Raw genomic sequence first — 27,978 nt, forward strand, 5'->3', positions numbered from 1 at the left:
AATGACAGACATAAGGAACTCTCAGGGTGGCTGTGAACAAATGCTTCCTTTAATTCTCTCCATATCTACTTAGACACTCAAATGTTAGACCATCAAATTATGTCTGATCACTCAACTAGGCCTTTTAAAATTAGTTATACTTGGATTATTAATTTAAGAGGATATAATACGTTTATTTCCACTTTAGCAAAACAACACAACTTAATGTTACTGCTGCTTTGTTCCCTTACAACCTCCAAGTTAAGCACTCAGACTACATTTATTTCTCATACAAGTTATTCAGAATTGGCACTTATGCAGCCGGAAAATGGATTCTAAATCCAGGTTCCTTCTGCAGAGGAAAGCCCATTTAGTTTACTGTTTCTTTGCACAGTTATTAGTGTTAAAGCAAAGGTGGATAAAGTTAAAAAGCAAATCAAGTAAAACATTTCTCATCTCATACTCCCCAGCACTGTTGAAAGCTATAATTTTTAAGTCATGAAATCTGAGCTTTTTCAAGAAAATGTTTTTTGTTTTGGACAAAGTGAGAGTAGAGATCCATATTGCCTTAGAATTTAAATATATGGATTGGATGAGCAAAGTGGAGAGGCCCTGTTCTTCTATCAGGCTGGAGTTTCAGCCAAAACTGATTGATAGATCCTTTAGAAATTATCCATTATCATCAAAGTATCCATTTGATAGTTTACCTTTCCAAAAAATCCACTGCTGGTTTCTTCCTTTCAAAGGAACACTAAGCTTTTTGACATGAAACATTCTTTATATAGAAAACATCATTAGTGAATTCCTGGTGAGGAGCCATATGCCCCATATGTGGAATTTTCCATTTTATTCCCCATTTACTGGTAGGAAGTTCAGGTCTAATATTCTGAGGTACAACAACCCCTTCATTAGAAGAGTAATGGACAAGTAGTTCAGGACTCTTTGATGAGCATTAATATTACATTTCTGTTCAGAAGTTTATTTATGCCTCTTGTTTCCCCACATGGAAAACAGCAGATAATAAAGATTAACAAAATAATTAGTTGATCACTAGCCCAAGTTTCTGAGTATATTTTTCTTCTAAAAGTAAATGATACTATCTGTCCCAGTTCTTAACCCAAAGACCACTGTTATCAGGTAGATATGTATGCTTCCAGAATATTTCCTATGCATTTATCTATAGAAATGAATATAGTTTTCTATGTGTGGCTTTAGACATAAAGATGCCATATATTAACACAGTTCTATAACTCTACATTATATGTACAGATCACCTTGTTTCTTTGAATTGATGGAATTCCATAACGTGAATATATCTGAATAAATTTAGCAATTCCCCACTCAAAGACATTTAGATTGCTTCCAATATCTTGGCATTCCACAACAATAAAGGCTTCAGTAGACATCCTGGTACATGCCTCCTGGTGCAGTTGTGGAAATGTTATTTTCTGGCATTAGATAATGAAATTGAAGCTGCTCTGTCACGGGGAATCAACATTTTACATTTAACAGACATTGCCAATTTGATTTCTAAGGTGATGGTCCCACTTCCCAATCTCTCAAGCTGTGTTTGATAGTATATTTCCTCCATCTGTTCACTTGTCAAATCCCTTGATCCTTGTGGTCGATCTCAGAAGGCATCCACCCTCTAAGATCTTTCTTGAAGTCCCTGATGGGTTGTAATCTCTCCCTTCCAAGATTAACCTGAGCATTGTGTTCATTAATTCTCATTTAACATCCCATTCTAAGATTCTCTCTCTTCATGTCAATTTGGTTACTTACCCTATCACTTCTACTCGATTGCAAATTCTTGTGGGCAGTGAATATTTTTATCAGCTTCAACATGGAGTGGTGGTGCTTGTTATATTTTAGCTGCCCTGGGAATATTTAACCTTTGATTTTTGGAGGAATTTCATATCCAAGTACATAGTATCTTTTTTCTTCCAAGGAAAACCACATCTAAGGAATTGAAAGCAAACTGCCTTGGGAGACTTATAGTTTAAACTTGAAAAACGGGAAGCTAGAATATTATTTTGGATCCATATACTTTAGTTCTTCTTCCTTGTTTGTTATGATAAAGTTTATAGAGTTCATGTCAAAATATCATATGAAAACTTCTTTTTCCCAACCACGGGTATTTAATTACCTTGAGGGGCTGCCTGCAGAGTGTGACCTAGAAAAGGCTCACTTGAAGTGCATCCAGCAGATGTACAAGCCCTAAGTGTGAAGCTGTAGTTGGTGTATGGCTGGAGACCTAGAAAGAGCAAACAAGAAATCAAGTACCTCTTGAGAGGATTATTTATTATCAGGTAAACACTAGCAGTCACATGCAGAGTTGCAGATATGATATCCAAAATTTTTAAGAGCAGAAAACACTCCAAGGGGGAAAGGAACTTCATAAGCAGCTCAGTATTAAAAGACATTTCATTTCTCAACTGATAAAACAACAAATTCTAAGCCTTCAAAGAGATCTGAAAATTCTTGTCATCCATCCATCCATCCATCTTTCCATTAATTCCCCTGTACCAGGTATCAGTGAAGAGACTCCCCTGCCTAGAGAATCGAGGTGCTCCATCTCCCAAACAGCCTATTCCATCTCTAGAGAGCTCTAGAGTTCTCTTTGTTTGGTGTGAAAGTCCTTCTTTATATTGTGGTGAATTCTTTCTAATACTTCCACCCACTAGGGACACAGAGAACAAATCTAATTTCTTTTCCACATGACAGTTCTTCAAATATTTGTAGACAGTTATCAAATCCCCCCTGAGTTTTCTCTTCTCCAGGCTAACCATCCCAGTTTCTGCAATTGCTTCTTATATGAACAGGGGCAGGGAGAAAAAAAAAATAAAAAGGTTAGAGTCAACATTTTTAGCCTCAAGCCATATTCAGCTCATATTAACTTTTAACTTTGCATTTCTTTACCATATATGCTCCTACTGTACCATCTCACAATTCTGTAGTTTTTCACAAGGTATGTTGTTTTTGTGTTTACACATAGATTAGACATATTATGAAGAGGGAACAGTGTTTATATTTCTTTTATAATAAGATGTATAATGTAGCACAGTAATTGCTCAATAAATTCTCAGGAAAAGAAGGAACAGCAATCCACCAACAACAGATATACTGGTATCTGTTGGCAATCCACAGACAACAGTTATATATTGTTCCATATCCATTCCAAACTGCCTAAGTATCCTTTCCCCCCACTGTGCCCCCTCCACGCCCCCAGTAACAATAAGTTCATTTCCTAAGTCTGTTTGTCTTTGTAAGTTCATTTGTATCACTTAATTTTAGATTCCATATATAAGGAATGTCATTTTGATATTTCTCCTTCTCTGTTTGTACACATTGCTATATTTAAAATGGATCACCAACAAGTTCCTCCTGCATAGCACAGGGACCTCTGTTCAATGTTATGTGGCAGCCTGGATGGGAGGGGGAGTTTGGGGGAGAAAAGGATATATGCATATGGATGGCTGAATCCCTTCCCTGTCCACCTGAGACTGTCACAACATTGTTAATCAGCTATAACCCAATACAAAATAAAGTAATATATTGTTAGATTTCATCACTGCATGGCCAGTGACCTTTCAGAAGTTACTTAGCTTCATTCTGCTTTGATCTACTGATCTGTAAAATAAGGAATCACTGCATCTAGTCTCTAAGGCTGTTGAGAAGTACTTAGAGTAGTACTTTATTTTAGCAGAAGCAACTTTAAGACAGCAGCATTCAACAAGAATACATCAAGGCTAACATTCATTTCCTTGACTCTTGGGAAAAGTAAAACAAAGCCAAAGCTTTAAAAATATTTTCTGATAAAAGAACAGGACAATATCTATGTCAAATAATTGGGCTAAGTTACAACAGGGATCCAATAAATTTCTATACTTATTTTTTCATGAATTTTGAACTATGTTTTCACATATCCTGTTCTTTTGGTGAGCGGACTCTTCTTCCAGACATTTATCCCAGGGATGGGGGAGCCTGGTGGGCTGCCGTCTATGGGGTCGCACAGAGTCGGACACGACTGAAGCGACTTGGCAGTAGCAGCAGCTGTCACTTTACGTATATCTATTCAAATGCTATATTTTAAAAGATTTTGGTCAGTTTATCTACACACAACAACCAGTACTTTTTATCCTCTCAAATTACTTTCTTCTTTCATAGCCTTCCACACTATCTGATGTTTTATTACGTTTATTTATTTATTGCTTGTCTCCACCTCTGTGACATAACCTCAAAAAGAACAAGGACTTGGTTTTGCCCACAACTGTGTCCTTTGAATAGTGACAGGCACAAAGTAGGTGCTCGTTAAGTGAAGGGAAAAAATTAATTAACTAGTTCACTTAGAATTGGAGCAGTAGTCTGGCTTCTCTGCTAAAGCCGTAATGTTCTGTAGCGGGAGCTGCTCTGGGATTCAGCTTCAAAACACTTAGTGTTTCCTTATCAATTTAATGATAAGATGTGGATACTTATTTGATTATAATCTTCTACTTGGCTGCTATGGAGGATTTACATACTTCTGATATTTACCTGATTTACAGATGAGGAATATGATGAAAGATCTAGGCCATTTTCAAGCCTTGTGGGTTTGATAAAAGCTTATAGGAAAATGCTCAAGATTATAAAATACAGAGCTCAAGAGAAACATTTAAGAATGAAGGTCGGGGATGGCGGTGACTGATTTAGTCTGACAAAGTTGCCTTCTTTACTCCCATTACTGAAAAATGGGGTCTTGACCCTTGTAACACCATTGTATCTGAATATCTTACTTTCTCACTTAGAAGGTAAGCCCTTTGAGAGTAAGGATGGTATCTTTGAATGTTTTTAAAATCATTTCTCCCCATGTATTCAATGTGTTTCAAAAATTGTTTAAGGAAGACCAGGGCATAAAAGCATCCAATAAGCATGGCATGGTTGTGATGCTATGATATGTCCATGTACCATCACGAGTGTGCTGTGACCACACAGGCCCTTCCTCTTAATTCCATAGGGACTCTTGCTCACAGCATCAGTTTCATTGAGTAGGAGATTCTTTTCTACTTGCATAATACTATTAAAATAAAAACAAGATTAATATAATTTATGAACAATAAATATTTTCTAGATTTTTCTTCTGAATGTCAGGCTTAAGTATGGCTAGCAAAAATAAAGCAATACTTGATTTTTCTCTGGAATAGTCTGACAAAAAAAAAAAACCCTTTGTTCTCTTCCACATTTTGTATTCTGTTTGGTTTGGTTTCAGACTTTTGAAGGACAATTTAGGATGTGTCTTAGGAAAGAAAAGAAAACATCATCCCAGAGGTGTACTAAGATTGATTAGAAGACTGAAGGTATTTGTAATGAGGACTGTAGCTAAAAGAAAATCTACATATATAAAAATAGAAATTGTTTTTTCCTTACAAAATTTTTCTAAAGGGGGTTGAGTGTCATCCATTTCACACTAGAAGACAGGTGTATGGAGGTGGTACAACAGCAGAGCAATCAGCCTTTAAAGAAGTTTTGATAGACTGAGGAAGGTGTGCCCACGGAGTCTGTAACAAGGTGTTTAAATGGAGAGAGGTGGGGTGGTTTAGTAGAGGATCAGGCCAGAGTTAGTGAAGGAATATACATCTCTTGGAGACACTGGAATACTAGAATTAAGGGTGATGGGCAGGATGCAGAACTGAGTATTAAGCAGAGAGCATTGGTCAAAAAGTCGAAAGATTATCAAACTAAGTGAGGTAAGTCAGAGAGAGAAAGACATACATATGATACCACTTGTATGTAAAATCTGAAAAAAAAAAAAAGGATGCACGTGGACTTATTTACAAAACAGAAATATAGTCACAGACATAGAAGAGAAACTTATGGTTACCAAAGGGGAAAAGGGCTGCTGCTGCTGCTAAGTCGCTTCAGTCGTGTCCGACTCTGTGCGACCCCAGAGACGGCAGCCCACCAGGCTCCCCGTCCCTGGGATTCTCCAGGCAAGAACACTGGAGTGGGTTGCCATTTCCTTCTCCAATGCGTGAAAGTGAAGTCGCTCAGTCATGTCCGACCCTTAGCGACCCCATGGACTGCAGCCTACTAGGCTCCTCTGTCCATGGGATTTTCCAGGCAAGAGTACTGGAGTGGGGTGCCATTGCCTTACTACTATACAGAAAATATTTTTCTGTGTGTCTGTGTATGTGTGTATATATATATAATCTTTGCCAACAAAGGTCCATCTAGTCAAAGCTATGGTTTTTCTGGTAGTCATGTATGAATGTGAGAGTTGGATATGAAGACAGCTGAGTGCTGAAGAATTGATGCTTTTGAACTGTGGTGTTGGAAAAGACTCTTGAGAGTCCCTTGGACTGCAAGGAGATCAAACCAGTTCATCCTAAAGAAAATCAGTCCAGAATATTCACTGGAAGGACTGATGCTGAAGCTAAAACTCCAATATTTTGGCCACCTGATGCAAAGAACTGACTCACTGGAAAAGACTCTGATGCTGGGAAAGATTGAAGGCAGGAGGAGAAGGAGATGACAGAGGATGAGATGGTTTAATGGCATCATTGACTCCATGGAAATGAGTTTGAGCAAGTTCCAGGAGTTGGTGATGGACAAGGAAGCCTGGTGTGCTTCTGTCCATGGGGTCACAAAGAGTCAGATGTGACTGAGTGACTGAACTGAACTGATAACAGAAAATGATAACCAAAAAGGTACTACTATATAGTATAGCACAGGGAACTATATTCAATATCTTGTAATAGCCTATATAATGGAAAAGAATCTGAAATATATATACATATATATACACACACACATACACACACACACATACATACACATATATAACTGAATCACTTTGCTGTATACCTGAAACACTGTAAATCGACTATACTTCAAAAAGAAAAACTTATAAAAATAAGTCAGAAGAGTTCAAAGACATCTCCGAATCAAAAGGAGTGGAAGTAGGGAACTGGAGAAAAGAAGCATAGTTTGAAGAACAAGAAAGATTAGAGTGGGAGGCAAGAGGCTGGAAGTGAAGGGGGCACGGATAATGGCTTATTCATGGGCAGTCTGTCTCCCAGAGATGCTTCTGCCCCTGCAGTGCAGAGCATCTGACCAGGTGAAAGCACCAGGTGGATCAAGCATAGACTCAGACTCATTTCAACTGACATTCACTAGCTTGTGTCATGCAACTCGACACCTGTAATATTTAACGTCCAGAGTATAGTCACACATTTTTGATAACAAAACTTGAAGTTTCTTTGGAGAAACCAGTCTTTGGCCACCATCAGGCCTTGTGCTTGGTTGAGAGCTGAATTCGCCCAGGCCAGGACACATATCAACATTCAATTCTGAGCAACGGTAGCAGCATTCTGTGACCTCATTCAGGCCACTGAAAGCTAGGCTTAGAAACAGAACTTTCATTCATTTTTATATGGTTCTTTTTCCACCACATAAAGCTTGAGAATGGAGAAAAGCTCAGATGAAAAGAAACTTTGTCCTGGAAATGTCATCTGGAGGAAAGAAATAGAGGAAAACAAAAGAATGGGAAAGACTAGAGATCTCTTCAAGAAAATTAGAGATACCAAGGGAACATTTCATGCAAAGATGGACACAATAAAAGACAGAAATGGTATGTACCTAACAGAAGCAGCAGAGAAGGTGATGGCACCCCACTCCAGTACTCTTGCCTGGAGAATTCCATGGACAGAGGAGCCTGGTAGGCTGAGTCCATGAGGTCGCTAAGAGTCAGACACGACTGAGTGACTTCACTTTCCCTTTTCACTTTCATGCATTGGAGAGGGAAATGGCAACCCACTCCAGTGTTCTTGCTGGAGAGTCCCAGGCAAGAACAGGGACGGGGGAGCCTGGTGGGCTTCCATCTATGGGGTCACACAGAGTCAGACATGACTGAAGTGACTTAGCAGCAGCAGCAGCAACAACAGAAGCAGAAGATATTAAGAAGAGGTAGCAAGAATACACAGAAGAACTACACAAAAAATATCTTCATGACCTAGATAACCACGATGGCATGATCACTCACCTAGAGCCAGACATCCTGGAATGTGAAGTCAAGTGGGCCTTAGGAAGCATCACTACAAACAAAGCTAGTGGAGGTGATGGAATTCCAGTTGAGCTATTTCACATCCTAAAAGATGATGCTGTGAAAGTGCTGCACTCAATATGCCAGCAAATTTGGAAAACTCCACAGTGGCCACAGGATTGGAAAAGGTCAGTTTTCATTCCAATCCTAAAGAAAGGCAATGCCAAAGAATGCTCAAACTACCATACAATTGTATTCATCTCACACTGTTGGCTCAGACGGTAAAGTGTCTGTCTACAATGCGGGAGACCTGGGTTCGATCCCTGGTTTGGGAAGATCTCCTGGAGAAGGAAATGGCAACCCACTCCAGGACTATTGCCTGGAAAATCCCATGGACAGAGGAGCCTGGTAGGCTACAGTCCCTGGGGTTGCAAAGAGTCGGACATGACTGAGCGACTTCACTTTCATTTTCCAGATGTTCAAGCTGGGTTTAGAAAAGGCAGAGGAACCAGAGATCACAGTGTCAACATCCTCATCAAAAAAGCAAGAGAATTCCAGAAAAACATCTATTTCTGCTTTATTGACTATGTGGATCACATAGTCAATGCCTTTGACTCTGTGGATCACAACAAACTGGAAAATTCTTCAAGAGATGGGAACACCAGACCACCTGACCTGCCTCTTGAGAAATCAGTATGCAGGTCAAGAAGCAACAGTTAGAACTGGACATGGAACAACAGAATGTTTCCATATAGAGAAAGGAGTATGTCAAGGCTGTATATTGTCACCCTGCTTATTTAATTTATATGCGGAGTACATCATGAGAAACGCTGGGCTAGATGAAGCACAAGCTGGAATCAAGATTCCCAGGAGGGGTATCAATAACCTCAGATATTCACATGACACCACCCTTAGGGCTGAAAGCGAAGAAGAACTAAAGAGCCTCTTGAGGAAAGTGAAAGAGGAGAGTGAAAAAGTTGGCTTAAAACTCAACATTCAGAAATCTAAGATCATGGAATCCAGTCCCATCACTTCATGGTAAATACATGGGGAAACAGTGGAAACAGTGATAGATTTTTTTTGGGCGGGGGCTACAAAATCACTGCAGATGGTGACTGTAGCCATGAAATTAAAAAGATGCTTGCTCCTTGGAAGAAGTTATGACCAACCTAGACAGCATATTCAAAAGTAGATACATTACTTTGCAAAAAAGGTCCATCTAGTCAAAGCTATGGTTTCTCCAGTAGTCACGTATGGATGTGAGAGTTGGACTATAAAGAAAGCTGAGTGCCGAAGAATTAATGCTTTTGAACTGTGGTGTTGGAGAAGACTCTTGAGAGTCCCTTGAACTGCAAGGAGATCCAACCAGTCCATCCTAAATGAAATCAGGCCTGAATATTCATTGGAAGGACTGGTCTTGAAGCTGAAACTCCAATACTTTGGCCACCTGATACAAAGAACTGACTCATTAGAAAAGACCTGATGCTGGGAAAGATTGAAGGCAGGAGAAGATGGGGATGACAGAGGATGAGATGGTTGGATGACATCACTGACTCAATGGACATGAGTTTGTGTAAACTCTGGGAGTTGGTTATGGACAGGGAAGCCTGGTGTACTGCAGTCCATGGGGTCACAAAGAGTCAGACATGACTGAGCGACTGAACTAAACTGAACTGATGTCATTTGGTAGCCTTGAGTGAGCCACACCTAAAGTCTACATGTGATTTTTGTTGTTTGTTTCATGAGCCTTTAAGTGCCCATTTGTGAACCCTGGTTGAACTGTTTTGGTAACCTTCAAGAAACAGAGTTATAAGTGATACTACTCTTATAATTGCTAATAATGTTACATGTGTACACACAGGGTCAGAGTCTTCTATGTTACACACAGCAAGCATAAGCAGCTATTATTATGTGCATGAGGTGATCTGCCTTTATACGAGCTAGAAAGAGGTACCAGATTATGGGAGAGAGAATTAGCAAGAACACGAAAAAGTCTGGTGAAAGGTGAGGAGGTTTTGCCTTTAATATCACCAGAACAAGAAATATTGTTCCTGCCTCAAAGGTAGGAAAACAGGTTCAGAGAATCAAATAGGGACACAGCAGACAAATGTTCGGCTTGGAGTAGGGACAAACCAATGATTTTAACACCAAGTCCTGTGCGGTCTCCACTGGATAAGTTATATCAAACACACTGAAAATTTTCAATGACTGCCTCCCCTCTAAAGATTAAATAGTATCCGAATGATATAAAAAGGGTAGAAACCACTGCAGTTGTTCTTAAAGTGAAATATAATGAAAGGATTTCATTCAAAACACAAATTAATACAAAAGTTAAAAAACAAAATTGGGTATGTTGTATTTCATTTTTTTTCTCCTCTTTTCACTGAATTCTAAACATTAATTAAATGTATCTTTTGAGAAATGCAGTTATTCTCTAAGGAAGTTGCTTCTTTGATCACATAAATAACATACCAATTAAAGTTTCAGTTCCCTACAGTTCAGTCGTTCAGTCGCATCCAACTCTTTGGGACCCCATGGACTGCAGCATGCCAGGCTTCCCTGTCCACCACCAACTCCTGGAGCTTGCACAAACTCATGTCCATCAAGTCAGTGATGCCATTCAACCATCTCATCCTCTGTTGTCCCCTTCTCCTCCTGCCTCAATCCTTCCCAGCATCAGAGTCTTTTTCAACAAGTCAGTACTTCACATCAGGTGGCCAAAGTATTGGAGCTTCAGCATCAGCATCAGTCCTTGCAATGAATATTCAGGACTGATTTCCTTTAGGAATGACTGGTTTGATCTCCTTGCAGTCCAAGGGACTCTCAAGAGTCATCTCCAACAGTTGAAAAGTATCAAATCTTTGGTACTCAGCTTTCTTTATAGTCCAACTCTTACATCCATACTGGAAAATGCAGTTTTGACAATACAGATCTTCGCTGGCAAAGTAAAGTCTCTGCTTTTTGATACTGCTGTCTAAGTTTGTTATAGCTTTTCTTCCAAGGAGCAAGAGTCTTTTAATTGCATGCCTGCAGTCACCGTTTGCAGTGATTTTGGAGCCTAAGAAAATAAAGTCTGTCACTGTTTCCATTGTTTCCTCATCTATTTGCCATGAAGTGATGGGACCAAATGCTATGATCTTAGTTTTTTGAATGATGAGTTTTAAGTCAGCTTTTTCACTCTCCTCTTTCATCAAGAGGCTTTTTAGTTCCTCTTCACTTTCTGCCACAAGGGTGGTGTCATGTACATATCTCAGGTTATTGATATTTCTCCCGGCAATCTTGATTCCAGCTTGTATCATCCAGTCCACCATTTTGCATGATGTACTCTGCATATAAGTTAAATAAGCAAGGTTACAATATACAGCCTTGATGTACTCCTTTCTCAATTTGGAGCCATCGTTCTATGTCCAGTTCTAAATGCTGCTTCTTGACCTACATACAGGTGTCACAGGAGGCAGGTATGGTGGCCTCGTATTCCCATCTCTTTAAGAACTTTCCACAGTTTGTTGTGATTTACATAGTCAAAGGCTTCGGCGCAGTCAATGAAGCAGATGTTTTTCTGGAATTCTCTTGCTTTTTCTGTGCTCCAACAGATGGTGGCAATTAGATCTCTGGTTCCTCTGCCTTTTCTCAATCCAGCTTGAATATCTGGAAGGTCTCAGTTCAGGTACTGTTGAAGCCTAGCTTGGAGAATTTTGAGCATTATTTTGCTAGTGTGTGAAATGAGTGTGACTGTGTGGCAGTTTGAACACTCTTTGGCATTGTCTTTCTTTGGGATTAGAATGAAAAATGACCTTTTCCAGTCCTGGGACCACTGCTGAGTTTTCCAAATTTGCTGACATATTGAGTACAGCACTTTCACAGCATCATCTTTTAGGATTTGAAATAGCTCAGTTGGAATTCCATCACCTCCACTAGCTTTCCTCATAGTGATGCTTCCTAAGGCCTACTTGACTTTGCACTCCAGGATGTCTCGCTTTAGGTGAGTGGTCATGCCATCATGGTTATCTGGGTCATGAAGATCTTTTTTATATAGTTCTTTTGTGTATTCTTGCCATTTCTTTTTTATATCTTCTGCTTCTGTTAGGTGCATACCATTTCTGTCCTTTATTGTGTCCATCTTTGCATGAAATGTTTCCTTGGTATCTCTAATTTTCTTGAAGAGTTCTCTTGTCTTTCCCATTCTATTGTTTTCCCTTATTTCTTTGCATTGATTACTTAGGAAGTCTTTCGTATCTCTCCTTGCTATTCTTTGGGATTCTGCATTCAGATGTGTATATCTGAAACTGCTACTGCTGCTAAGTAAATTAGGAGTTTGAGATGAATAGACACACTCTACTATACAGAAAACATTACACTACTATAATATTATGCTGCTAAGTCGCTGCTAAGTCACTTCTAAGTCCGACTCTGTGCGACCCCATAGACGGCAGCCCAACAGGCTTCCCCGTCCCTGGGATTCTCCAGGCAAGAACACTGGAGTGGGTTGCCATTTCCTTCTCCAATGCATGAAAGTGAAAAGTGAAAGTGAAGTCCCTCAGTCATGTCTGACTCTTAGTGACCCCATGACTGCAGCCCATCAGGCCCTCCGTCCATGGGATTTTCCAGGCAAGAGTACTGGAATGGGGTGCCACTGCCTTCTCCATATCTGAAACTGAAGTTTACTTAATATTTACTACTTGCAGTCCTTCTTCCATGTACTTCCTAGACATTAATTAACACCATTAAACCCCTTGGGGAGTAAGACAATTACTCCCAGACGAACTGCTGTTCTCTGCTCAGATAACAGGAGCCAAAGCATAGAGAGATGAAGGAACTCACCTCTGATGACAGAGATAAGAAAGGATGAGGTCAGGATGCAATTCTGGGCAGTTGGGACTTCCCTGGTGGCTCAGACAGTAAAGCATCTGCCCAAAATGCGGGAAACCCAGGTTCAGTCCCTGGGTTGGGAAGATCTCCTGGAGAAGGAAATGGCAACCCACTCCAGTATTCTTGCCTGGAAAATCCCATGGATGGAGGAACCTGGTAGGCTACGGTCCATGCACTTGCAAAGAGTCAGACACGACTGAGTGACTTCACTTTCTTTCTTTTCTTTTTGGGCTGAAAAATGTGACCCGGAGCAGTTGGGTCCACCCTATGAGGCTTCTAAGTAAAATGACACAGATCCTTCAAGGCCTAGTAACACTTCTGGTAATATTAAAAATCCACATGGGGCTAGGTATTTGAATATTTTCATTTGGAATATGAGCACAATTCATGTACAGAGGCAGACTCAGCAGTCTGAAATTGGACTCTTTGGGTCTAATCCTTATCTACCTATCAGCTACTACCACAAGCCAGCTTATTGACTTCAGTTCCCATATATGTAAACTGTGGGCACAGGAATATAGACTGCTTAATTGAACCACAGGCTAATATGAAAGAAGATGACAGATGCATCCAACATTTGAATATTCTATTCTTAGGTCCAGTAGTCATGTACAAAGGTGAGAATTAGACCATAAAGAAGGTTGAGTGCTGAAGAATTGATGCTTTCAAATTGTGGTGCTGGACAAGGCTCTTGAGAGTCCCTTGGACTGCCAGAAGATCAAATCAGTCAGTCCTAAAGGAAATCAACCCTGAATATTCAGTGGAAGGATTGTTGCTGAAGCTGAAGTTCTAACACTTTAGCCACCTGATATGAAGAACTGACTCACTGGAAAAGATTCTGATGCTGCAAAATACTGAAGGCAAAAGGAGAAGGGGACAACAGAGGAGGAGATGGTTAGATAGCATTACTGACTCATCAGTCAGATGTGACTTAGTGACTGAACAACAATTTCTTAGGTCTTGTATTTTTCCTATTGTTAGAGGATTGATTTACTAATAGACTTGGTTCCAAGAGTCTGTAAGTAAAGTGTGGACTGCCACGAGGCATAGATGATTTACATGAACTGGATGACCTTTCATATATATGACTGTAAAACTCAATAAAATCAACACATTTCAACTGGAATTTGCTGTCACTTTAAGGAAGCCCCTATTGGTAGTCCTTAAAATGAGATATATTTGAAATATTAGCAACAGGCAGTGAAAAGGGCACACCAATTGAAAACTAGTCATGAACTGATCAGGATGAGAAGAGGGAAATAAAGAGATGTCTCCAAGGAACCGTTCTGACTGTAACTTAATCCTAAAGTCAAAGAGTAGAAGGAGAAAAGAAAACATCATTCAACTGCTCAGCATTGAATTAAAAGAGTAAGAAATAGAGGCTGTAGAACAGAGAAAGACAAACGCATGGAGAAAAGCCAAGTATTTAACATTTCAGTGGAGTGGAGATTACTGTGGCTGCAAATTACCTGAATTTCCCTACAGGGAATCATGTTCTCTTTTAAAGGAAAGAGGCATACTATAACCAAACTCATTACAATTACACTTTCAAGTAACATCCCTTTCAAGAGTAAATATGTGTTAAAAAGAGACTGCAAAAAGTCTGCCTATGGATCATAAAAAGATGATTTGGAAAACAAAACTCATAGCTCTGTAAGTTACATTGGATGTACTCTATAAAGAACAGCTTGTTTCTCATGTTTAATCTCCAAGCAGTGACGAAAAAGCTTTTTGTTCATTACAGTTTCAGATAGCTAGTGCTACCTCAAAATAGTCATTCAGTTGTCCTAAATATCATCTATTATTCTTCTGAAGAATTACCAAATAATCCTAGAGAATATGTAATTTCACAAGTTCCTCAGTCAACTTGGTTAGTTATTAGTTCAAGTGCTGAGAGGCCTGAATTACTTCAAAAAGCTTTTGTTAGGTGGTTACCAGGTATTACCCACTCTGTGGGCAGTTAGTTGCCCTGGCACAGTTCACCCAAACTAGATGCTTGCCCTGGCCCATGTGAACCACATATCTAGTTTTACTGTTGAAAAGAGCTATCTTTTGCCTCCACCTGCCTGGGAACTCATTAAATGATTTTTCCCCTCCCTCACCCAAGAACATTTCTGCTCGTGGAGATTCCCAGGAACATCCAGCATTCACTGTGATGAGTAGAGCTATATCAAGGCTCAATTTTGGATTAACCTGATTCCATGTGAAAATTGAGATATTCGAAAACTGGTATCCCAAGGGATCATGGAATCACTTTAGATACACCAAATGTGCATTTAAATTATGGTTTGTGTCACAAAATTTGATTGTGAAATATTTCAGGAGCTCACAAGCTAGGGCCCCCTTTCCCTGATAGTATCATCCATCATGATCTCAGCAGTGTCCATCCCTCTTAGTCAAGTCAATTTCTTGCCTCTCTGAGAGCAGCCATTGGCACTGTCCATTTCTTGCATCGAGGCTTTGACGTATGAGTTCAGGTGATATCTCATATGAACCAGACATCAAAAAATCCAAACTAGGGCGCTCTTGCATTTTCAAATACCAGTGAAATAACTTAGAACTTTCCATTCTGACTACTTGCTACAAAGCTTATTTGCATTCTTAATTCTCTATTTAATGTGTAATTCTACACCAGAGATTAAGCTCCTCTCCCTAGTATCAGAGTGATCAGATTCATTACAAGATACTTCCTGAATGAGTCACTAATTTGGCAGGCTCTCTTTCCAAATGTATTAACATTAAAAACATTAATAAGATAATCCAAGGAAAGACCCTTGCTTTTGATTTTCGTATCACTGTATTAACAAATATTTTTCTGCCTTGGAGTTTGGTGTTGTATTAGACCAAAGCCTCTTTTATCCTACATTTTCAATCAGAATCTTCTCTAGAACAAAATGTGTCATCAGGTAGCAGCAAAGTCTGATGCTTAAATGATCCACAACAAAGATATACATCTCAGGGAAGAAGGAAACTGGATAGAACTGCTGGGAATGAAACAGAAGTAGTGATTTCTCAGTCAAAGTACCTTGGAATATCTGGGATTCCAAGGGATTTTTCTTTCCTTTAAATACTGGTGTCTAGACAGCTGATGCATATAATGCTTTGGCTATAATATTATATCTGTAAGAATGATAAAAGAGAAGAAGAAATAGTGGTTGATGTGCCATTTTTTTGCAAGAATTTAGGCTCCTTGGAATTTGAAAAATGAAAATAAAATGAATTCTCACACCTACTTTCACAGGTCTGATGCTTGGTGGCCAGAGGTCAGGTGGTAGTGGGGGAAATACAGCCCAGAGTATCACACATGACATCAGAGGCTTCTGAAGCTGCTCTGAGGACACAACAGCCATCCCAGTTTTCATTCTGTTTCAGTTAAAGATACCCACTACTGTATCAGTTCAGTTCAGTTGCTCAGTTGTGTCCAACTCTTTGTGACCTTATGGACTATAGCATGCCACGCTTCCCTGTCCATCACAACTACCAGAGTTTGCTCAAACTAATGTCCACTGAGTCAGTGATGCCATCCAGCCATCTCATCCTCTGTAGTCCCCTTCTCCTTCTGCCTTCAATCTTTCTCAGCATCAGGATCTTTTCCAATGAGTCAGTTTTTCCCATCAGGTGGCCAAAGTATTGGAGCTTCAGCTTCAGCATCAGTCCTTCTAATAAAAAATCAGGATTGATTTCCTTTAGGATTGACCTCCTTGCAGTCCAAGGGACTCTCAAGAGTCTTCTCCAACACCACAGTTCAAAAGCATCAATTCTTCAGCACTCAGTTTTCTTTACGGTCCAACTCTCACATCCAAACATGACTACTGGAAAAACCATAGCTTTGACTAGATGGACCTTTGTTGGCAAAGTAATATGTCTGCTTTTTAATATGCTTTCTAGGTTGGTCATGGCTTTCCTTCCAAGAAGCAAACATCTTTTAATTTCATGGTGGAAGTCACCATCTGCAGTGATTTTGGAGTCCAAGAAAATAGTCTTTCACTGTTTCCATTGTTTCCCCATCTATTTGCCATGAAGTGATGGGACCGGATGCCACCATCTTTGTTTTTCTGAATGCTGAGTTTTAAGCCAGCTTTTACACTCTCCTCTTTCGCTTCCATCAAGTGGTTCTTTAGTTTCTCTTCACTTTCTGCCATAAGGGTGATGTCATCTGCATATATGCTGCTACTGCTACTGCTAAGTCGCTTCAGTCGTGTCCGACTCTGTGTGACCCCATGGACTGCAGCCTACCAGGCTCTTCCATCCATGGGATTTTCCAGGCAAGAGTACTGGAGTGGGGTGCCATTGCCTTCTCCCTGCATATATGAGGTTACTGATATTTCTCCCGGTAATCTTGATTCCAGTTTATGATTCATTCAGCCTGGAATTTCTCATGATGTACTCTGTATATTAGTTAAATAAGCAAGGTGACAATATACAGCCTTGATGAACTACATTCCCAATTTGGAACCAGTCAATTGTTCCATGGTCAAAGGCTTCAGTATAGTCAGTGAAGCAGATGTTTTTCTGGAATTCTCTTGCTTTTTCTATGATCTGACAGATGTTGGCAATTTGATCTCTGGTTCCTCTGCCTTTTCTAAATCCAGCTTAAACATCTGGAAATTCTCAGTTCATGTACTGTTGAAGTCTAGCTTGGAGAATTTTGAGCTTTACTTTGCTAGCATGTGAGATGAATGCAATTGTGCAACAGTTTGAACATTCTTTGGCACTGCCTTTCTTTGGGATTGCAATGAAAACTGATCTTTCCCAGTCCTTTGGCCACTGCTGAATTTTCCAAATTTGCTGGCATACTGTGTGCAGCACTTTCACAGCATCATCTTTTAGGATCTGAAATAGCTCAGCTGGAATTCCATCACCTCCACTAGCTTTGTTTATAGTGACCACTACTATATATAAAATAGATAATCAACAAGGACCTACTGTATAGCACACAGAATTCTACTGAACACTTTGTAATAACATATAAGGAAAAGGAATCTGAAAAAGAATGGATATATGTATATATACGTGTGTGTGTGTGTATGTATGAATCAGTTTGCTGTATACTTGAAAGCAATACAACCTTGTAAATCAACTATAATATAATTAAAAAAGAAGTTTACTGCCAATAAATTCAAACTGCCAGAGACCAGGGCACAAAAGCCATGTAGTAACCTCAGACCATGCTTAGAAGGATCCTGAGCGTGGGTCAGTTTTCATCATCCTGAAATTCTTAATGATTTTTGAACAAAGGAGCCCCACACTTTCATTTTGCGTTGGGCTTTGCAGATTGTGTCACCCATCCTGAGCTTTAGCTGTGTCTGGCTGTGATTTTTATATCCAACCAATATGGAATCTAGTTCAGATACTACTGGGTTGCCCAAAATTTTTGTTTGGATTTTTCTGTAAGCTACAATGGAAAAACTGGAATGAAATTTTTGGCCAACCCAAGAGTTTACTACTCAATATTTATTCATTCAACAAGGATTTTCAAAACACTTAATGTCTGTTAGGTACTGTGATAGGTCACAGTACAGGTAACACAATGGCAAAAGGAAGCTGCTGCTCTGTTCTTAAAAAAAACTTTTAACTCCTGGTTGAGGAATAGAGACAAGTAAAAGGATATTCAATGAAGCATAATACATACCATGAGAGTCAAGTGTAGGATACTATGGGAGCACATGATGGAGTTACCTAAATGTAAAATCTTCATGTAAAAAATGTCCACGTTTTGGAATATGGATGGTCAAACTATGTTTTCTTTGTTTCAAAAGTGATATGTACTATATCTGTTTCAGTACATTAGTAGTACCCTTTCCGCTACAATTAGCCCTGGTAGGATTTATGCTGTTTTATCACAGAACGTTTTTACAAGTTTCTAATAGTATGAGAAAGGAAGACAGATTATTCTTTCCTTGTTAACTTAAGGCTGCTAACTGTTCCCTTTCAATGAAATGAAATGATGAGCAACTTCCAATGGATTATTTGGAAAACATTTCCCCCAGAGTTAAGAGACACATAAGCCCTTATCATATCTGCTGCTAAAGAGGACATGATTAATTCATTTTGTTCTCGGTGTCCCTAATCATTTCGTTAATCCTTTCCCCCCTCTCCTCTACCCTGATGCCCACATTAGGAGGTCCACGTTTCAAGTGTGGCAACCCAAAGTGAAATAATGCCATTGCTGACATCCCATTTGTTCCGAGCAGGATGGTGGGCATGTCTAGTAATAAATGATATGAAAAGGTCTTTTATTGACAAGCTGCCACGCGCTGTTTGCATTAGCGAATCTGAGAAGATGATGACTACCCTTGGTCCCCATGGTACTGGGCTCAGCGCGATAGCAGAAAGTGCCTTGGTTTACTTAGAGCAGTGATAACACCTCTAAATAATTAACTGAGGACTTCCTGTCTTCAATTACTTAATGCTTTTTTTTTTTTTTTTTAACATCTTGAGAGGATTATAAGCAATTTATGGATTTCACATGATGAGTGCATTTGCCTCTATTCCCACAAAGCATTTACGGGATCATGTTTCTAAAGCTTTGAGGTAATTAAAAATAAGCATGGAGACAATGGGGCTGGTGCTAGGTGCCCTCTTTCCCTTCTGTCATTTCTAGGGACCTAGATTCTCAGGCTCCTGGATGACTAGAGCTACAGCTTCATCAGTGTTTGACTGTGACTCAGGGAATGCCGCGGTTTTGGAAATGATGAGAAAAATCAAAACCTTTATCTCTGGGCGGGGTTCGGGCAGCTCTTCAATCAAATGTTTGAGATTGAATGTGAAATAAATTTGATTATTTTAGTTCATTTCATAAACTCAATAAAACAGTCATTCCCATCATAAGATAGTTCCCTACTGAATTAGATCAGTCAACTAACCATGGAACTGAATTTTCCCTGGCAGATAAAATGTGTGATCACTACACAGGTCTCAGGTTTCAGATTTTCTAATGCCAAGCACCACACCTGTCCCATAGGAACGACATATGTGAGGGTATACTTAGTAAGGTTTTTTTGAATAAAGGTATATTTACTCATTTAACAAAGAAATCTGTTTAGGACTATATTGTCCAAGTGAAGTACCTTCTAAATCTGTCTAAAACAATACAGAAGGATGGATGAAATGGATTCTAACAGATTTTTTTTCCCTTTTATAATCTTAAAAGAACTAAAATTAGGTGGAAAAACTTCAAAATGTTTATCCCAATAAAAGAAGAACTTTGGCATTAAGTTATGCATATGAAATCTTCTCTGACGTGAAAAAGGTCATAAAAAATGATAATAGAAGAACTGGTGGAGTGAAAGTATTTAAACAAAAATCTTTGCAATTATTTTATAATTAAGGAGGTTATCAATTCTGTTGATTTGAACAATACAATTGAATTTGGTCTGCTGGCATGTAACTGTTGGTTCTAAAAATGGAAACCACTACAGCTGGCAATAGTTTGAAGCCTATGCTGACTGAGTAGACAGATTCTGTAGGAAGAGAATTTTTCATCCTTGTATCCCAGTTTATGGTGAAACTTTTATCGCTACAAAGTCTTCATGGACCTTAACTTTGCTTTCAAAACTCTGTAAATTAACATTCCACGGCCTTTCTAAGTCATTCTTTTGATTTCTTCTACCCCATTCGGTACAGAGTTCTGTTGGAGCAGCTCTATACAAGCTAGTCCTTAACTCGTCACTAGTATCGGGAGCTTCTCAAGAGCAGCAGTCTAATTTTGGAGCACTTACTAAACCATCTAGAACACAACAAGCAGGTTACATGTCTTTTGTTTTTTTGAATAAAATGGTATTCTGATTTTCCTCATAGATGGAAGCAGCAAATGCCTTGGGCACCCCGAGTAGGCCAGTTTTCACCTTCATCTTTCCAATGTGGATATTAACACATTATTGACCAGCGATGTACTAACGCTACAGGCATTAGTTTCTGCAAAAATTCCCTGGTCAGTCATGTGTTTAAAACATCCCTCACTTACAAGGCTGTGACGAGAATCACAGGAGTCAAAATGCAGCGGTTCTTTAAAATTATAAGTCACCATATACATGTAATTTTTATCATGGAAAATAACATCATTTTAACTACTGGTGATGATTTTCATTTATACTGAAATAAGGAACAAATTTGATCATCTAAATGGATGAGGGCTTTCCCATCCCCATTATCATCAGCTTAGCTCAGGATCTTCAGATCAGGATTGCAATGTGCTAGTCCGCAAATATTTTATTAAGCACCTTCCGTAGGCTTATGGCACTTTTGGAAAACAGTGGACATCTGTCAGTGAGTGCTTGCTGTGTGTCAGGGAACTGTCCAGTTGAGAGTAAATCACGATGAATTTATTTTTTCCACCTGTATAGCACAGCCTGCATCTTCTCTAGGGAAAAATCAGGCTTGCTTTTCCAGGCCTTCCTGCACTTCTGTGTGTTTCATCATCCCTGGTATCAATGTACCCTGCTAAGTAAAGAGTCAGACACGACTGAGCGACTGAACTGAACTGAACTGAAGTATAGGGTCCAATGGAAGGCAGGCATTCATTCACTCAGGAAGACTGAGGCAGGGGTGGGTGTGGGTGGGTGGGGTCGGTGCTGGGTGGGAAGGGTTGGGGGGAGTTGGGAGGTTCTGACAATAGGGAAAGAGTGAAAGTTTGTAAACTGTTGCTTGTGTTCTCAGAAACTAAACAAATTTACACAGCTGTCTGGGATGATTCAATAGTCTAAATGATGAGCTAAGTTACTAATTATCTTGAAGCATTCTATTCTGTACAATGGGGGTAATAATTCTCTCTGCCCCATAGGTTTGTGATGAGGATCAAATTAAGCAGTAAATGCCAAGGCTTAGGACATTATTCAACACATTAAATTCACTTATTCTCAAACATTTATTTAGCACCTACTGCTGTGTCATGGACTGTTCTGGGTGCTCAAGATATGGGATTGAAGTAGGTAGAAATACTTCCAAAGGAGCAGGACAAAAAAGGCAAATAAAAAGCAAACACTGTCAGGCAATGAAAGGTCTGTAGTGAAAATAAAACAAGGTGATGTGATGGTGTATTAGCAAAGCTGACCTAGATTGGGTAAATCAGAAATTGCTTTTATTCAGGACTGACATTCAGACTAAAACATGTTAATTATTATTATAATCACTGCTAGTAATTTCTGACACTATACTATAATACTGTACTATTATTATATTATTAAAGCTAATTATAATATGTTATATAAGCAACAAAATAATACAATTACTATTAATTAATGTTAATAATAACAACAAATTGTCACAACCAGTCAACTGTTAACTATTCTGTGTATTAATTACCCACACAGTAGATAAATGTTAGCCTCTGGTTGATTTTTCTCCTTCCTTCAAGTACATTCCTGGCTCTCCTAGTCCCATTAACTACCAGTATATCCTTGGGGAATGAAAATGCATCTTACTGTTAGTCTGGGGAAAAAAAAAAAAAACACACCTTAATACTGATGCAAAAACCCTACACATAATGCATATCAAAGCCAAATATAAATTATTTCTGAAGTTATCTGCTGTTGTGGCTTATTGCTGCCAGTGTGGGCTCTTCTATTAGCATGGATAAGTGGGACCTGACCATATGTCAAGAGAACACGTCCTCTCGAAGTGACCTCATATATCAAACACACACCCCTGGGAGGCTTTGCCCCCCTAACCACAGTGACAGACTCTTCCGGTAGGTTTTCCTCTTTTTTTTTTACCTGTGACCGTATGCTGCCTCCTGTCAGTGGTGTCAGTGTAGATGAGACCTTTCCCGACCTGCCTGAGCTGGTACTCTTTAATGACGCCATTTGGCTTCGGAGGGACATGCCAACTCACATGCAGAGCCTCTGCACTGGGGGCCGTGACTCTAGGCGGAGGGATATTCTGCGGGATTCCTTGGGTGGTAGCTGCAACGACCTGAAAACACAGGAATTAAACAGCAATTTCTTGGAATAGTACACTAGGTATTCTGATCAATGAGAATGTCACTTTTGTTTTAAAATGTTGTTGTCTTAGCTTGGCATATCATTAGCTAGGCTTGCAGAAGCAGTCCCTCTTTTTAAAATTCTTTCTCTACCATCCTATTCAAACAATGAAATCTGACCTTGAATGTATTCCGTAAGTCTTCGACTACCATTTATCACAACGGTTCAACAACAGTTTTGATGGCAGAGTGCAGTCCTCAGTTTAAACAAGTAAAATCTGGCTGGCAGACTGTCTTACTAGAGAACTCTTGATAACTCTCTTCCATATGGCCCATCGGTGTCTTTGCATTTTAACAGCCTGATTTTGTACATTTTAAGCACCAGTAAATTTGGAGCAAAACCCACATCTGAACTTGCTTGCATATAATATACTTTGAACAGTGTAAATGGGCAGTCTTTTTGCTACTCCTTCTATGATACCTAGGATGACTTTATAGTGTCTGCACCAATGTTCTGAAAGAGAACCAAGTGAGAAGAAAAAAAGGATAAATCAACCAGTGATTTGCTCAACATTATCAAAATATATTTGGGTGGAAAAAATGGCTGCCTTTGTTTTTTTCACAGAATTAAGTCTGATTTCGCTTTTTCACGGATTGTTTTGGCATCTGGTAGGAAGGAGATGTTCAGAATGGTTCTAGGACCCTTTGGACCGTAATTTTTGATTGGGCCAATCAGCTGCCATCTGTCTAGATGGCGGGTGCAACTGACGGGTCTGAACGAATGTTGTATTTGGATGGTTCTTCAACAGTGTTCAAAGATGCTGAGCTTCTCAAGTGTAAACCATATGAAAACTGCGTTTCCTCTGACTAGTTTGGCATCAGTGAAATGGCTCTTTCCTTATTTTTCTCCCAAATTGTTTGACTGCTTTTTCCTTTTTTCATTTAGTAGCTCCCTCAACGTGGCTGGTCATCTATGGTTTTTGGTTTTTGTCCCTTTGTCTATTCTTAAATGACCACATTCAAACTCATTGCTTCAACTTCCTCCATAGATCTTTCCAACAAATTTCAGTCACTTCTTAATCCAGCTTCTGACTATAGACACTTTCACTTAAAGTACCAAATTATATTGCTTCAACAGTATGTGACCAAGAACTTCCAGATGTACAACCTGGATTTAGAAAAGGCACAGGAACCAGAGATCAAATTGCCAACATCTGTTGGATCATAGAAAAAGCAAGAAAATTCCAGAAAAACATCCGCTTCATTAACTACGCTAAAGCCTTTGACTGTTTGGATCACAGCAAACTGTGGAAAAATTTTCAAGAGATGGGAATATCAGACCACCTTACTTGCCTCCTGAGAAACCTGTATGCAGGTCAAGAAGGAAAAGTTAGAACCAGACATGGAACAACGGACTGGTTCAAAATTGGGAAAGGGGTACATCAAGGCTGTGTATTGTCATCCTACTTATTTAATTTCTATGCAGAGTACATATGACATGTCGGGCTGGATGAATCACAAGCTGGGATCAAAATTGCTGGGAGAAATATCAATAAGCTCAGATATGCCGATGACATCACCCTAATGGTAGAAAGTGAAGAGGAACGAAAGAACCTCTTAATGAAGGTGAAGAGGAGAGTGAAAAAGCTGGCTTAAAACTCAACATTCAAAAAATGAAGATCATGGCACCTGGTCCCATCACTTCATGGCAAATAGATGGGGAAACAATGGAAACAGTTACAGACTTTATTTTCTTGGGCTCCAATATCACTGCAGATGGTGACTGCAGTCATGATATTAAAAGATGTTTGCTCTTTGGAAGAAAAGCTATGACCAACCTAGACAGCATATTAAAAAGCGGAGACATCACTTTGCTGACAAAGGTGCATATAGTCAAAGCTATGGTTTATCCAGTAGTCATGTATGGATGTGACAATTAGAGTGAGAAGAATTGATGCTTTTGAACTGTGGTGTTGAAAAAGACTCTTGAGAATCCTTTCGACTCCAAGGTGATCAAACCAGTCAAATCAGTTGTAGATATTCATTGGAAGACCTGATGATGAAGCTGAAGCTCCGAATTTTTGGCCACCTAATGAAAAGAGCTGATTTATTGGAAAAGACCCTGGTGCTTGGAAGGATTGAAGGCAGGAGAAGTGAGGGACAGAGGATTAGATGGTTGGATGGCATCATCGGCTCAGTGGATATGAGTTGAACAAACTCTGGGAGATAGTGAAGGACAGGGAAGCCTGGTGTGCTGCTGTCCATTGGGTCGCAAAGAGTCGGACGTGACTGAGGACTGAACAACAACTATCTATCTTCTCCTCCTCTTAAATATAGTTCTGAAAGCTTTAAAAATGTTAATCGTTCTTTACTTTTAACTTTTCTTCTTTAAAAAAAAAAAAACTGAATTGTGTTAGTTTCAGGCATACACCAAAGTGACTCAGTTATATACATATATGTATGTGTGTGCGTATTCTTATTCAGATTCTTTCCCTTATAGATTATTATGAAATATTGAGCATAGCTCCCTATGCTATACAGTAGGTCCTTGTTTATTTTATATATAGTAGTGTGTATATGTTAACCCCAAATTCCTAATTTATCCTTTCTCCCCACTTTCCCCTTTGGTAATCATAAACTTGTTTTCTATGTCTGTGAAACTATTTTTATCTTGTAAATATGTCCTTTCTTACAAACAAAAGACTTTGTATCCATTCTTTTAGATTACACATACAAGTGGTATCATATGTTATTTGTCTTTCTCTGGCTTATTCACTTAGTATGATAATCTCTTGGTCTGTTGATGTTGCTGCAAATGGCATTATTTAATTATCTTTTATGGCTGAGTAATATTCATATATATATATATATATATACACACACACTATGAATATATATTTTTGTTTTTGATTTGCTTGCAATATGGCACCATGACCTACAAATTGGTCAAGCCAGATACCTTGAAAATACCTATGATACTTCAGGTTAGTTCCCCTACATACAGTTGACTACTGATTCTTGTCAAGGCTGTTGGAGGAGACTTGGAACTATTTCATTTCCCTATGTCAGACTCCTTTGCCCTTTTGTCTGTTTTACAGGAAATGGCAATTTTTGTTCATATGATATTTACATAGAATTTCTGTTTTTAAACTGAGAAATGCTTTGGGAATTATTATGAATTTATGGAAGACCAACTAAAAAGTCGTTAGTGAAGGAGAAGGGGATTAAGAGGATAATATTGGTTCAAGTTTTTTTCTTTTTGTGAAGGAAACATTGATATTTGAATAAATCTCTTTTTCAGTGATCTATCCTTTCTGATGGAAGTGTTGGTACTCAGTTGAGATGTCATATGGGCACCCTAATTTATTGGGGTGGACACTGTTTTCTGTCACTGAAAACGTTACTCATAACCTGGACCTTCCTACAGTCTTGACACTGGGCAATTTTGTCCAGAGTTTAGGCAAACTCCTCTTACCTTGCTGCTAGTAGCACAGCCAGCAACTGTGCAAGCTTTCAGCTGGTATGAATATTCCATAAAGGGCTGAATTCCTTCCGTATCAGAGAAGCTCAGTGATGTTCCTCGAAAACATTCAATTCCATTTCGGAGAAGAATGTAGGCAATAATAGGACCTAAAAGAGACAGACAAATGCCTGAATTTGAGTGTGGGATTCTTTGATTTGCAAACAAATTAGATGGCTTAGAGTTCTTAAAGCTCAACATTCAGAAAACTAAGATCATGGCATCTGGTCCCATCACTTCATGGGAAATAGATGGGGAAACAGTAGAAACAGTGTCAGACTTTATTTTTGGGGGCTCCAAAATCACTGCAGATGGTGATTGCAGCCATGAAATTAAAAGATGCTTAATCCTGGGAAGGAAAGTTATGACCAATCTAGATAGCATATTGAAAAGCAGAGACATTGCTTTGCCAACAAAGGTCCGTCTAGTCAAGGCGGACCGGTTTTTCCAGGGGTCATGTACGGATGTGAAAGTTGGACCATGAAGAAAGCTGAGTGCCGAAGAATTGATGCTTTTGAACTGTGGTGTTGGATAAGACTCTTGAGAGTCCCTTGGACTGCAAGGAGATCCAACCAGTCCATTCTAAAGAAGATCAGTCCTGGGTGTTCTTTGGAAGGACTGATGCTAAAGCTGAAACTCCAATATTTTGGCCACCTCATGCAAAGAGTTGACTCATTGGAAAAGACTCTGATACTGGGAGGGATTGGAGGCAGGAGGAAAAGGGGACAACAGAGGATGAGATGGCTGGATGGTATCACTGACTTGATGGACATGAGTTTGGGTGAACTCCGGGAGTTGGTGATGGACAGGGAGGCCTGGTGTGCTGCAATTCATGGGGTCGCAAAGAGTCAGACATGACTGAGGGACTGAACTGAACTGAGAGTTCTGAAGAAATGGGATAATATAGCATTATTTAATTTTAATTTGCTATTACATTGCTATGTTGAAGCAGTTCTTAATTACACTCACTCTTATGGAGGAGATAGATTCTTGACATGAATAATCAGAGTCAATTGTTTATTTCCCCTCAACTATTAAACATTTACTTTCAATACTATTTTGCCCTCTCATAACATGCTTTGCTTATTTGAAAGCAGCTTGGGGTCACACAGAGTTGGACACGACTGAAGCAACTTAACAGCAGCAGCAGCAGCAGATATATGCTGGGATTCAAAGAAAATAATAATTTTGGGCTAAAAATTTGTGAGGGCTAATTCACAAATGAATGATTCAGTTCAGTTCAGTCACTCAGTCATGTCCAACTCTTTGCAACCCCATGAATCACAGCACTCCAGGCTTCCCTGTCCATCACCAACTCCCAGAGTTCACCCAAACTCATGTGCATCGAGTCAGTGATGCCATCCAGCCATCTCATCCTCTGTCATCCCCTTCTCCTCCTGCCCCCAATCTCTCCCAGCATCAGGGTCTTTTCCAATGAGTCAACTCTTCGCATGAGGTGGCCAAAGTATTAGAGTTTCAGCCTCAGCATCAGTCCTTCCAGTGAACACCCAGGACTGGTCTCCTTTCGGATGGACTGGTTGGATCTCCTTGCAGTCCAAGGGACTGTCAAGAGTTTTTGCCAGAACCACAGTTCAAAAGCATCAGTTTTTCGGCGCTCAGCTTTCTTCACAGTCCAACTCTCACATCCATACATGACCACTGGAAAAACCATAG

General features: G+C 39.4%; 1 protein-coding gene across 1 annotated transcript in view; it reads right to left on the bottom strand.

Moving 5' to 3' along the window:
• Window positions 1-27,978, bottom strand: part of USH2A (usherin) — a 923,574-nt gene that overhangs the window by 176,238 nt on the left and 719,358 nt on the right. The window contains exons 53-55 of the mRNA NM_001191425.2: window positions 26,260-26,414; window positions 22,579-22,777; window positions 2,126-2,233 (exon numbers count right to left, since the gene is read on the bottom strand). Coding sequence (NP_001178354.2) covers window positions 2,126-2,233; window positions 22,579-22,777; window positions 26,260-26,414 — 462 coding nt within the window. The remainder of the gene's footprint in view (window positions 1-2,125; window positions 2,234-22,578; window positions 22,778-26,259; window positions 26,415-27,978) is intronic.

Source organism: Bos taurus, chromosome 16, assembly GCF_002263795.3.
Source record: "Bos taurus isolate L1 Dominette 01449 registration number 42190680 breed Hereford chromosome 16, ARS-UCD2.0, whole genome shotgun sequence".
NCBI lineage: Eukaryota > Metazoa > Chordata > Mammalia > Artiodactyla > Bovidae > Bos > Bos taurus.